Here is a 12,902-nt window from a genome sequence, read left to right as displayed (position 1 = left end):
TGCAACACGAGAAAGAAAAGAAAATTAATATCTAGTTTCACTTCAGGTACTGGAAAGTTTTGCATTACTCCTAACTGAAGGTAGGGGACGTGGCCTTTGCAGGCGAATAAAATCAGTTGTGAAGGCAGCAAACGTTTTGGGTCTTTCATTTTCAGAAGCATTTGAGAAGCCTCCCATTGAACTCTTACAATTGCTTTCTCTAAAAGCGCAAGACTCTTTTGAAGAAGCAAAGCTCTTAGTTCAATCACATTGTATGCCTGCAGCTAGTATTGCTCAAATTCTTGCGGAATCATTTTTGAAGGTACATTTTATTTTGTCCTTGATTCCCCCAGGAGCATGTGGATAGACTCAAAATAAAATCCCTGAATATTATGGTGGCATCAAATTTGAGTGTTGTAGAAATTTGCCAAGTTACATCAGGGCTTGTCCAGTAACGAAGCTATTGTCTATATGAAAAGTATGCGGTTCAGGTTGTGTATGATGTTCTCTGTATTTACAAATGTTATCTCATCGCAGGGTTTACTAGCAGCACATCGTGGAGGTTACATGGAATCTCAAAAAGAGGAGGGACCTGCTCCTTTATTGTGGAGATTTTCTGATTTCTTGAAGTGGGCTGAGCTTTGCCCCTCTGAACCAGAAATTGGCCATGCTTTACTGCGTTTAGTTGCCACTTGTCAAGGAATACCACATGCCTGTGAAGTAAGTGTATCCTCGTTTAGATGATCTCCCATTTTTCAGCATCATGAAAGCCCTGTTCTGTAAACCATGGACTTACTAAGTTAGTGTTTGAATGTCAACAGAAAGTTGGTAATGTGGGAGCTATTTGCTCTTTGGTTTTTAGTATTACAGCCTAATTGAAGTCACATCCTCTCTCTCCAAAAATTGTTCTTCAGGTTGAGCTTCTCATTTTGTCACACCATTTCTACAAGTCCTCGGCATGCCTCGATGGAGTTGATGTTCTTGTAGATCTTGCATTCAAAAAGGTGGAGGCATATGTATCTGAGGGTGATTTTCCATGTTTAGCTCGCTTGGTAACTGGAGTGGGGAACTTCCATGCACTTAATTTTATTCTTGGTATCCTTATTGAAAATGGTCAGCTCGATCTTCTTCTTCAGAAGTTTTCAGCTGCTGTTGATGCCAACGATGCTGACGAGGAAGTAAGAGGATTCAGAATGGCTGTTCTCACATTACTCAAGCAATTTAATCCAAATGATCTCGATGCATTTGCCATGGTTTGTACTTGTGCAATTTCATGTTAATAGATGTTTTATCCTCCCCCTTGATACAATTTGATTTTTCTACCAAAAAATGTTAATCATTTCCTCAAAGCAGAAAGAATGAACCTTTTTGAGAGTAAATAACATGCACCTCTTTATTTCCCCTTAGGTTTATAGCCGCTTTGATATGAAAAATGAGACTGCTTCTCTTTTGGAGTCACGAGCACACCAATCTTGTAAGGAGTGGTCCCTCCGTTCTGACAAGGATCAGACTGATGAGCTCTTGGCTTCCATGGGGTACTTCATTGAAGCTGCTGAAGTTTACTCTTCAATTGATGCTGGGAGCAAAACACGCCAAAGTTGTGCTCAGGCATTACTTCTCTATCTTCAGATTCGGATGCCAGACTTGCACTTCATCTATCTGTCTGAAACTAATGCACGGAGGGCCTTGGTCGAACAAACCCGTTTCCAAGAAGCACTAATTGTTGCTGAAGCTTATGGTCTTAACCAGCCAGGTGAATGGGCTCTAGTACTTTGGAATCAAATGCTAAGACCAGAGCTCATTGAACGGTTTATGGCTGAGTTTGTTTCTGTGCTCCCCCTTCAACCCTCAATGCTTCTTGAACTTGCTAGATTTTACAGGGCTGAAGTGGCTGCAAGGGGGGATCAGTCACAATTTGCTATGTGGTTGACCGGGGGAGGGCTCCCAGCTGATTGGGCGAAATATCTCGGGAGATCATTCAGATGTTTGTTGAGAAGGACTAGGGACTTGAGGTTGCGATACCAACTGGCTACCATCGCAACAGGATTTACCGATGTGATTAATGCGTGCAATAAAGCATTCGATAAAGTCCCTGACAGTGCTGGGCCTCTTGTCTTGAGGAAAGGTCATGGAGGAGGTTACCTTCCACTGATGTAATAAGAGACTCAACATGAGACTCTTACAATCGGTGGCGCCTGATACAGTATTCAGTTTTGAGTTTTTGTCCACCAAATTTAGCTTTTGTAGGAAGCAGCCTGAATTCTTGAAGACACAAGAGGTGATTAGGTGTGATGAGTTGATGATCTGCAAATTTTGGCATCATTTTATTTGTTCATTTGCCCAACTTACTTTTCCAACTGGTGAAGTGTTGTTGTTTAAAAGAGAAATGTACATTAAAGGAGATGTTCAATGTTGTACAAAATTCTTTTGTTGATAAGCAATTTAAGTGGATGGGAGTTTATTTTTGTGAGTTGCCTGAGGTGATCCAATTTATCTTCTCAGAAATCTTAGTAGCTAGTTGTCTTTATTTCATGATGTGACCATTTACATTTAGGAGTCGTTTGATAGAGTGTATTAGAAGAAAGGATAATGCATGTATAAGGTGTTAAATATTACGTTGAAGCTATAAATCTAATTCGTGTTTTGTTAAAGGTAATTTGTCGTAGCTAAACAAGATGTGATTCAACGAAGAAGAGAAAATAATTTCGATAATATATCTGATTTAAACACCTTATGTCTTTATTTTTATGTGAAGTTGTCTATCTTCTTCTTCTTAATTGTTATTTCTTATCAGTTCAGTTGTTATGTCCAATTAGTGTTTGTATCAGAAAACTAGTTGTATTAGTTCAGTTGTTATTTCCAATTAGTGTTTGTATCAGAAAAGAAGTTGTATTAAGTGTTTGTATCAGAAAAGAAGTTGTATTATTAATGTGTTTAGGATTGATTATTGGTCAAAATCAAAAGTTAAAATTAAGTTTGAACCCACATAAAATCACATATACCCACAACTCGACCTTTTCCCCCTATTTTTGGGCATTTTTTCCACAATCGATTTTGAAGTTGAAGATCCATCCTTCTTCGACTAAATTTGTAGATGAAAAAACTAAAAGTCAAAAAAAAAAAAAAAACGATACCTGATGAAGTGAAAAAAAAAAATTGGATGAAAAAGAAGATAAAGAAGAACTATCCCTTCAATAACTTGTAATTGATAAATCAGAAAGAAAATAGATTTGAAGTTCAAGAAAAAAGTGATTGAGATAATTGGTGATACCATGGAGTGATTTTAGACGTGAAAAAAGGGGGGAAATCTTGGGATGATAGTTTATGTATCCGAAAGAGGAATTTTTGTAATTTTCTGAAATGATAGGGAATAATAGAAAATAGGATAAAAAGGATGTGTAGCCTAAACTACGAATCTAAGGAGGTTCAAAAAGAAGGTAGGCATCATTTGTTCTTTTTGATTTGAAGGTGATCAAATCCATTCTATCCAAATTTAGAAGGCCCTTAACGAGATTAGCATAAGAGTTGAAGACATGGTTAACATCAAAAAGTTTATCTGCAGGTTGATTTGCCTCTTGTAAAGATACATAATTTAAGGTTAAAACTTAGAAGAGAAAGCACAATTATAAATTCTAGAGCTACCACAACTTGTCTAACCCAATAATGCAAAAGCAAAGAGCAGAAAAAGAGGGAGTTCAGCTCACTGAAGAAAAGGAAGTAGAAATAAATGATATGCATGAGCATGAGAATAAGCATACTATGACTTGAAGAAATAAATGAACTCTTCCATCATCCAAAATTCCCTTGGCCACAACAGGACCTTTATCACCAGAGATGCTACTTCTCTTTGCTATTTGTACATTAATTCCAAGGACAGCTGATCTCTTTATAGCTCTATGGATACTTACTTTCTAGCATAGTCGACTTTCTGCAAATGGCGGTAATACTGAATGGTAACTAGATTCAATTTTAACCATACCATGCAGCTAGTGACAAGAAAACCATAGAAACTAATCCTTCTTTGAGGTAGCATTATCAGGACGATTTTGGGCAAGGTATCGCTTTGTTCTCTCAAGAACACCAAAGAATATTGATCCTCCAATGCCTATCCAAAGCACCCTTGGCCCGATGCCCTATAATGAAATTTAATTCCAAACAAACAGAGGTAAACAAGCATGTATCAGACTGACTGATAAGTTTCAGATTCAAATGGTACACCAACATATTTATTGCAAGTCAGAAAAAACAAAAGAAGAAAGAAACTCAGTAGATGTGGGAGAAACGTGGAAATATTCCTTGTTGCAAGTCCTTAGCAGCTTCTATTTGATGCAATATTTAAGATGACACATCTATGTTAGGAGAAGATAGACAAAGTACATGATATTTACTTGTATGCATGGAAGATGAGGAAAATGTGTGGTATCAGTTTATGACTATATTAGGGTCCCATCAAAATCGGGCCTGGTTATGCAGCATGGAGTTATAAACAATTAGTGATTAGGGAAGTAAAGGACCAGAATTCAGCGTAAATGTAAGTTTCGGGGCATGGCTCTCTTTTAATATTTGCACCCGTCGTAATCCCAGGATACCAAAATGGTGAAAGGTGGGGTGGGGATGCTAAGCTCTTTCATCATCCATTTGATTTTCCATAAAAGAGAAATACACAAACCAAGAAAAGAGAGTCTCCAGGATAAAAGAACCAGGTTTGGGTCCTAGTACTGCAGTCTAAAAGGAATTGTGGGATCCATTTACCTTTAGAAGTGCTGGAGGCCCTTCTTCTGCAACAATAGTCTTCACACAATCAACAATGCCTTTGTATTGATTGGCAGAACCCTGCAGAGGAACAAGACTAGAATTCATTACCTAAATTAAATGAAAAGGTAGTCTTGCCATTTATGGAAGTGTCATTTTGTAATAGCCATGCATGCATTGGATGAAGAGACTAGGAGACACAGAGAATTTGAGTACCATGTGAAGCAAGCAAGTACCTGAGTCATTAATCTTGTCTTAATGACATCAAGAGGAGTAGTTATAGCTCCAGTTAGAGCACCTGCAAAAAGTAACGGTAGCCATTGATAGCTTTAGAGAAGGGGTTCATTATGTACATGCAGATGCAGGAAAATCATATATTTACTGCAGCAACATGAAAAGTTATAATTCTAGACAGGCTAAACAAACAGAATTTCAGTAATTTGCGTTTCCCACACAGCAATTACTTTTAGTCATATAATCATGTCAATCGTTGCTCAACATTGTGTATTCATTCACTGAAATGGCAATTCAACAGTCTTTTCTTCATAACTTAAAGAATGCTTTGATGCATAACTTTTAATAAGTACCATTTGTGTCCCAAATCCCCCCGTAGCAAAAAAAAATCAGTAATGAATAAATTTCATTGATGTGTTCCAGCGCTGGTAGGGCAATTTATAACTGACAGCTCTTTTGAGGAGATTCCAGATTGGCCCAAAGGATTTCCATATTGATGGATCACTGTACAACTCTTCAAGAGTATGATTAAAGAACCCTGCAGTTCAGTTTTCTACTTCTTAAAATCCATAGGTTCTGAATCTAGAGAAATTCAAACAAGAATAGATGGCAAATGCTTGTTTTGTTCTTGAAGTTAGGCCATGCTTTATCATTTCCTACTCCAATTTATTAATCCAAAGGAGGAAGACAAAATTGTAGAGGTCATTATGTGATTTAAGTCAGTACTGGGCAATTAGTTGGTTTAAACACCCTGTTAATTGTGCAATGTACAACTTATCTTTACTTGAGCCTACATTTCTTGATACTTCAAGCTTAAATGAAAGAGCAAGTGACACCCTCTAGTCAGCAGCTGAATTATTAAAATAAAAAAACAGCATGCCTTATCGAGGACTACCAATGGATGGACATATTATAGGACTATGAAGGTGGTTTACCAGCAAAAGCACCGATAACTGCATTCTCTGGATCATTCAATTCCCTTTTTGCCTGGTAAGAGATACATAAGGCAGCTCTGATATCAATCTTAGTATTTAAGACTAGTGCCATACCTTTTTCAATCAAACAGTAAAGCATCTGATTATCTCCATCCATGATGGAAGTGGAAAAGCAAATAAGCAAATTTAACGTCCTCATGTTTGTTAGTTCAAACACTATTCCATGAACTTTTGATGCTACTGAAGTGAGAAGTCAAGCATGCAAGGAGGAAAGACAAGAAGAAACGAGCTCAGAGAATTTCTGTTCAAGTATGAATATACCCGTTTATGCAAAACCTTTTCTTATTTACTTTAGTTGTACATCAAAATTTAGACTACATGCGAATGAAGCTCTATCACACATAATTATTCAACAGAGAAATGGGTAAGTTTCATACAATATTGAAAGTTGCTCTCAACATCTTGGAAAGAAGGATACTTACAGCCAGCTTATAACCTATCCGCAGCTGCTCATAGATACAGAACTGGATGGCGTCAAATGGTAAATCTCGAAGTAGAAATGACCCATATCCCTACAAAATCCCCATATTATGATAAAATAAACCAATGTTATATCTATCATGTGAAAGTTGCACCCAGCTATCATTTGCAGAAAACTGAACCAGTAATACCCAAAAATTGTAATGAACTAGATATGTGACATTAAAGAACAAGCATACCGCATAAAGACCTTTAAAACCTTCTTTTGAGACTATTAAGCGAACAGCATCAGGAGCCGAAGCAAATTGCCTAGTTTGCATTCGCTGCTTAATGACCTGTAGTGTCAAGAAACCAAACGCAATCAATAGATTAACAAAGGGAATATCCTAAACAGGCAAAATCAAGAATGATAACAAAAGGAGAATCATGATATTCAGGAAACTGAAAATCTCAAAAAAAAATCATTCACCTCAGTTGGAACACGAACGAAGGAAGCAGCAATGCCTCCTAAAGCACCAGCAGTCTGAATGAAATTTGGCAGTTCTTATTATGAAACATAAATCACAATTGAATGAGTAATATGCATGCTTCAGAATTCAGACGTCAGATACTGAGATACAAAAGCAACTTTCATTTGTGAACATTTATATTTGAAATACCACAAGAATGTGTAGGCATAACTTGAAGAATAGTGACCTGTGAAAGCCAACTTTATGAAGATTCCAGATAGAATTAAATGCATGTATAATTTACAGGAATAAATAATATTCATGAGGTGATATGAAATCATGTTCAGTAACCAGGATTTAGTGTGTGCTTGACAGACTGCAAGATTTATGTCATGTTTCTTTGCTTATTTCATTGCATATACATTTCCACTAGCTAATTACCTTAGTTTCGTAATGTATCATATCATCTAGTACACTGACAGTTGTGTTCCTTTTAGTCCTCAAATTCTTCTCCATGTGGTACCTTTTTCTTTTTTCGTGGGGAATAATGACTATGGAAACAGTATATTCCATAAAACACCCACTAGAAAGTTCTGGAAATGATTTTTAGTCACATAAGTTCTATTAATGAATTGGTGTATGTCGTATGTCACATCACAAACTAGAAAACAAGACCAGCTTGATTCAAAAAAACTAGAAAACAAGATCAAATGCTGTCATGACAATGGGAGGAGAAATTCTCACAAGATGGGCAACAGCACTAAGATTTTCAGGAAACATCTTCAATAGCTTCTGCTTTGCCGGTTCATATACACCAACAAAAATAGCAGAAGCCCTGCACGAGAGAACAGGATCAATAGAAACTGCTATTAAATACCCTTAGGTAAGAAACCATACAAGAAAATAGGGTTGTTCACCTCAATAAATGAAAGCTAGTTATGGTTGCAAAAGAGAATTTCAATTGCATCGGTTGACAAAAGTGCACGTGTCATGGAGACTGATATACATAGTTCTATACTATTAAATAGTACTTTGTTACTACAACTTACGGTAGGACTCCAGCAAGATTTCCAAGAAGCCCAGAATACAACCCTTTCAAGGCTATTTGTCCTCCACCACGAGCTACCTGCACAGGGAAGCAATGCACTGATGATTTGAATACTCAGGGGGAGACAACAGTCTGAAAATAATGTAATTAAAATGAAAAGAGGCCTGGCGCTCTGCATTCAACTATTTTAATGGCAGTAAACCTGAATATAACTACTCAGCTGTATGCAAATGGAATGTCAACTGGACTACGCAATAAAATGTAGTTATGAACTTATGAATACTTCAAAAGTTCTACTCTATCTAAATTATCTATCTACCCTTTCCTCATCTCTTTGTTCCAGTCTGTCAACGTAAGGAGCTAATAGCCTCGAGAATCCTTAAAAAGCCTGTTGTGAATTGTGAAGCTACTAAAGATACCAATTCAAGCATGGTAGAATCACTCATATAATTGATATAGACTTCGGTTATAAACAATTAACTTGCCTGCAGCCGTGTCTTTATTGTATCAATGGGATATAAAGCTGTTTCAACAACAACACCGGCGGTCCCTCCTGCTATCACACCCTCTGCACAAATTAACCACAATTAGAAAAGCCAAACCTCGAAACAAAAGATTCTTGTCCTATGATAGTTTTGATAACTGAAATATTTTCTTTTAGCAGTTGGGGAACTCTATGTTATTAATATCTGTAGCCCAACTAGTATGAAATAATTATGATGCATCATATACTTTCTTTTTTTAGATAAAGATGATGCATCATATACCACCTTCTTTCTATGACCGAGAAATCTAATCCTTAGGAGCAACCACACTCTTCAAAACTAGGGGATAATAGGCCCGCCCCTCTACCCTTCTCCACTAAAATACCAACCTTAGTTTGCATGGCAAGGGCTTGAACCTGTGACCTAAGTCAAGTCCCTCAACCTTTGCCACCTGAACTAAGTCCTGGGAGCATGATGCATCATATACCTATCCAGCTTTGTATGATGTACTCTGTCCCACTACTAGCTTAGTACTGAGCCTTTACTACTAATGAACCTTGTCAAAAAGAAATTATGATGCCATCATAAGCTTTTAAGCACGAAGTTGCTCCAGAGAAAAAACCATTCTACCATTTGACAGGCTTATCACTTGAATTCTCAGCTGACACTCAAGAACATTTTTTACTAGTGACACAATAACATTTTCTAAAATAAGGTAAATGATCTTATTAATGTTGGAAGAATCCCCGGTATACCAGCTCTATAACAAAAAAGTAGTCAAAATGACTTTTTGACAAAAGACTTTACTATTCAAATTTCTGTGTGGTGTGGCTGTTCAATTCCTACCTACAAATGTTGAAGTACTTTTGTAAATGAAATCAAAATAACAAATGAAAGGGGAAGTTGGGAAACCAGATTGATGTAGAGAGTTCTTATCTGTCAACTGCAGAGTGTAGAGAGAAAGAAATGATCTTCTTATTCGTCTTTCCTAATTCCTTCTTTTCCCTCTTTTTGGGAGGATGTGTTTTGTTAGAGGTGGAGGTTGGTTGTGGGCAAGCTGGGAGCAGCCGTTAAATAAAAGAAAAATAAAGAGAGCGACAACTTCAGGATATATGATGACTTGACAAGAATGCTCCAATATCATCATTTAATTACTATTATTTCAGCAGACATACCAAATAGTATCCGTAGAAAATCAAATGGTTTCTCTTCTTCATTGTTGATTGATGCAAAGAACTTTTTTGGTACCATCTGAAGGTTATCCATTTTTCTGCCAGATGCATCTGCAAAATCAAACCACATCCTCAAGAAAGAACCGGAAACTACAAGACGAAGAATCAATATGAATCTACATCCTAATATGGGGCAATGCATGGTTATTCTTTAATCCTTCATCGAGAAACCTAGAGCTTATTCTTAAGTATAATTTGCCAAAGAGACAAGAACATTTTAATAATGGAAATGGTGACAAATGAAACCATCACTGCTACCTCTCTATTTCATGCTTGCTTTGTGCACATTGGTATTCAAGACATCAGCTCAAGAGTAGTTAGATAGTTAATCTCATTAAACAATTAAAGTTGAGTGTATTCAGAATTGATATAAAGAAACTTTTGTGTTTCTAAAAGGAGCACCATTCAATCTATTGAGCATTAATGCTTGAGCCATTAAGCTAGACCTATCATTACACTAAACAGTTTTGCTTGATTAATTGTATTTTCTGAAGGAAAAAGTTTTCCTTAATGTAACTAACAGAAATATTTCACTACTATCACTAGTAAGTGTCGTCTGTTCAAAACCAACAAGCAGCAGTACATATTAGCAATCAGATATGTAATTCAAAGTACATACACTTAATTTAACAACATTACGACAACACTGTCAAATTAAAATATCAAGAAATATTAGTACGAAAAACACTGACTCCAATAAATACTGAATCCAGTAATTGAGTTGGTTTAGTGACCTAATTTGGATCTTGAGATCCCAATGTTCAACAACTAGAATCCCTTAAAAATTATAATTACTTTATTCACCATTCTTAGCCACATAAGGAAATGATTAGGAGCTGATATTCCATCAAAACATCTCCGATTCCTTTCTGTCCCTACAACCCAAAAAATGTTTGCTAATATTCTTAAATCTCTAGTACTACATGTTTATTTCTTCCAGTTTGTTTATCTTATTATCTTGTTGTTGTTACTGCCTCCTTTTCATCTGTTCGTGAGCCGAGGATCTACCAGAAACAACCGCCCTACCCTTACAAGTTAAGAGCAAGGTCTGCATACACTCTACCCTCCCCAGACCCCCACACCACACTTGTGGAATTATACTGGACATGTACTCATTCTTAGCCACAAAGGGGACCAGTGGAACCCTACACTCCCATATATTCACTCACAAGCAGAATCACTAATATCAGTTACCCTTGCAATTTCCGGATATGATTATAGCTGCACCTACCTTTAGTTTCAATCAAAACTTAAACCAAATATATCATACATTAACCCAGCAATTAATTGGAATTCATTATCCCTCCCACGGTCTTTCAGAAACAACCTCTCTACCTTCACAAAGTAGTGGTAAGGTATGCATACACTCTACCCTCCCCAAACCCCACTTGTGGTATTCCACTGGGTATGTTGTTGTTATCCCTCCAACCCATCCACCCACCAAAAAAAAAAACCTAAATTAGCATTTCTACACTGTAAAATGTCAGTTTAAGACAAATTATGCCCAAAAATCTTCCCTTTATATTAGTCCAAACTCCAAACAATTAGGCTCTTCCATAACAGTACACTCAAATCATTACTTCCTTATACAACAACCCAAAGAAAATGGTGAAAAATCAGAAAAAGTAAAACGATGGCAAAACTTACAATGTTCACTTGTAAATTACCTGTAGCAGAAGAGGAGGCTGCAAAAGAATTCTTTGTATCCAAAGCTAATGCAAAAGGCCCCATTTTGAACCTTAAAATTCTCTTTTCTTCACCCAATACCAAAAACCAACAGAAATTTGAGACCTTTTATGATATCATTTGCAAATAAAAATGAGAACTTCAAAAGCTAATCAAAAATATTAGTGGGGTTGGGGGAAAATTACCAGTTCTTGGGAAGTTGGAGTTGGAGCCTCTCTTTGTTAGCTTCTGGTTCTTGAAAAGCCATTGCTATCTTATATTGTACGTGTCACAGCTGAGCAAAGTACAACTGTTTAAACAGGTGGGTACTAAAACAAATGCATGTGTTGTTTTTTCACTAAAAAATAATAATGATATAATTTTTGGTTAATATAAGAAAATTTAACCATAATTTTAATTATGTTTTGTTAATATATATAAAAAGAAAAAGAGGAATTAATTTATGGGAAGAATTAAAAATATTTGGAATGTAAAGGAGAATGGTGGGTGGGTTTCAAAAATAATTAGAATGTAAAGCGCACGGCATAATGTGTCTTACAAGGTTGTTGTGTCAGTGCAACTTCCTCTTTTTATCGGATGACACTGTTACAGGCGAATGGGGTAAGGCGCATGGGTCTCCTACGCCTTTATCGTTTTTGGTGTCTTTTATGAATTGTATGTCCTTTTGAAATTTCATTTGGAAGCTGATATTTAGTTTTTCTTTACTTTCACGCATCTAAGGAGTGTATATACTTTTGCCACGTCAATATTTAGGACGAAGTGAAGGTTATTATTTATCAAAATATGGTCATTAATTGTCATTAATAATACAATTTATAAAATAAAAAAAGTAGGTTAATGTCGATCATGTTCATTTTCTTTTAGCTAAACCTCCAAGGCGATGATTGATTACAAGAATAGATATTGCTCAAAGGAATAGACTTTTTCCATAGAAATTCTAAGGGAAGAAGATGAAAGACTAGTGTATTTTATTTTATTTTTGGAATTCTTCGATATCTCCCTTCCTCCAAGAAGTATTTTTATAGGTCAAAAAGTCATATCGTCATTTCAACATGAAAAGACTAAACACTTGGCACTAAAAGGTTATATAGTAGCATATATATACTTTCTGACACTTCGTTTGAGAGTGATTGTGACAAATTAGAACAAGACTTGAGACTGATTATTAATTTTTTCGAAATTTATTATAAGGATATTGTCCATATGACCTCCTCAAAGTAAAGGTCTTGTAGGCTGCCTAAACTAAGAGCAACCTAAAAGGGCAGGTATTGCATAGATTATTTATTTTTTTGAAAAAAAAGATATTAGAATTTTAAATAAGTAAACAAATTGATAAAAATTGACAATTTAAGGACAAAATAGACATTCAGAAAGTTAATTAGAATAAGGGGAGAAGAATGTCGTCTATTATTCAAAGTTGAAGGTAGAGTTTGATTCACCCAACTATATAACTATAATAAACTATTACTTTAATATACTATATTACAATTTAAAAAAAAAATCACATAATCATTATATATATCATTACCTTGACTTGATGACGTAAAAACAAATTATATATATCGTCAACACACATAAAATATAAATTAGTATAACAAACAAAAGCATAAACTCCTCCCTTC

The 12,902-nt window shown here is 35.9% G+C and overlaps 3 protein-coding genes across 4 annotated transcripts in view; 2 read left to right on the top strand and 1 right to left on the bottom strand.

Annotated features, from left to right (window-relative positions):
• LOC125812685 (uncharacterized) overlaps positions 1–2,445 on the top strand; it is a 46,628-nt gene extending 44,183 nt beyond the window's left edge. Inside the window, exons 23-26 of the mRNA XM_049492175.1 lie at positions 47–301; positions 517–699; positions 894–1,232; positions 1,387–2,445. Of these exons, the coding sequence (XP_049348132.1) occupies positions 47–301; positions 517–699; positions 894–1,232; positions 1,387–2,136 (1,527 nt within the window). The 3' untranslated portion in view covers positions 2,137–2,445. The remainder of the gene's footprint in view (positions 1–46; positions 302–516; positions 700–893; positions 1,233–1,386) is intronic.
• Positions 1–12,902, top strand: part of LOC125812687 (tRNA(His) guanylyltransferase 1-like) — an 81,737-nt gene that overhangs the window by 44,157 nt on the left and 24,678 nt on the right. The gene's annotated exons all lie outside the window — the stretch shown is intronic.
• Positions 3,769–11,488, bottom strand: LOC125812689 (S-adenosylmethionine carrier 1, chloroplastic/mitochondrial). The gene is made up of 13 exons (XM_049492180.1): positions 11,466–11,488; positions 11,262–11,332; positions 9,538–9,645; positions 8,359–8,445; positions 7,879–7,951; positions 7,574–7,664; positions 6,850–6,903; positions 6,620–6,715; positions 6,383–6,472; positions 5,901–5,952; positions 4,968–5,029; positions 4,732–4,812; positions 3,769–4,112 (listed from the first exon to the last, which is right to left on the bottom strand). Exons 2-13 carry the CDS (start codon positions 11,323–11,325, stop codon positions 3,990–3,992), a joined length of 981 nt encoding a protein of 326 aa, XP_049348137.1. The 5' UTR covers positions 11,326–11,332; positions 11,466–11,488; the 3' UTR covers positions 3,769–3,989.

This window comes from Solanum verrucosum, unplaced genomic scaffold (genome assembly GCF_900185275.1).
Source record: "Solanum verrucosum unplaced genomic scaffold, falcon-dt-bn FXZP01000275.1, whole genome shotgun sequence".
Lineage (NCBI taxonomy): Eukaryota > Viridiplantae > Streptophyta > Magnoliopsida > Solanales > Solanaceae > Solanum > Solanum verrucosum.
The sequence above is the reverse complement of the archived record's forward strand: the minus strand, read 5'-3'. Positions and strand labels throughout refer to the sequence as shown.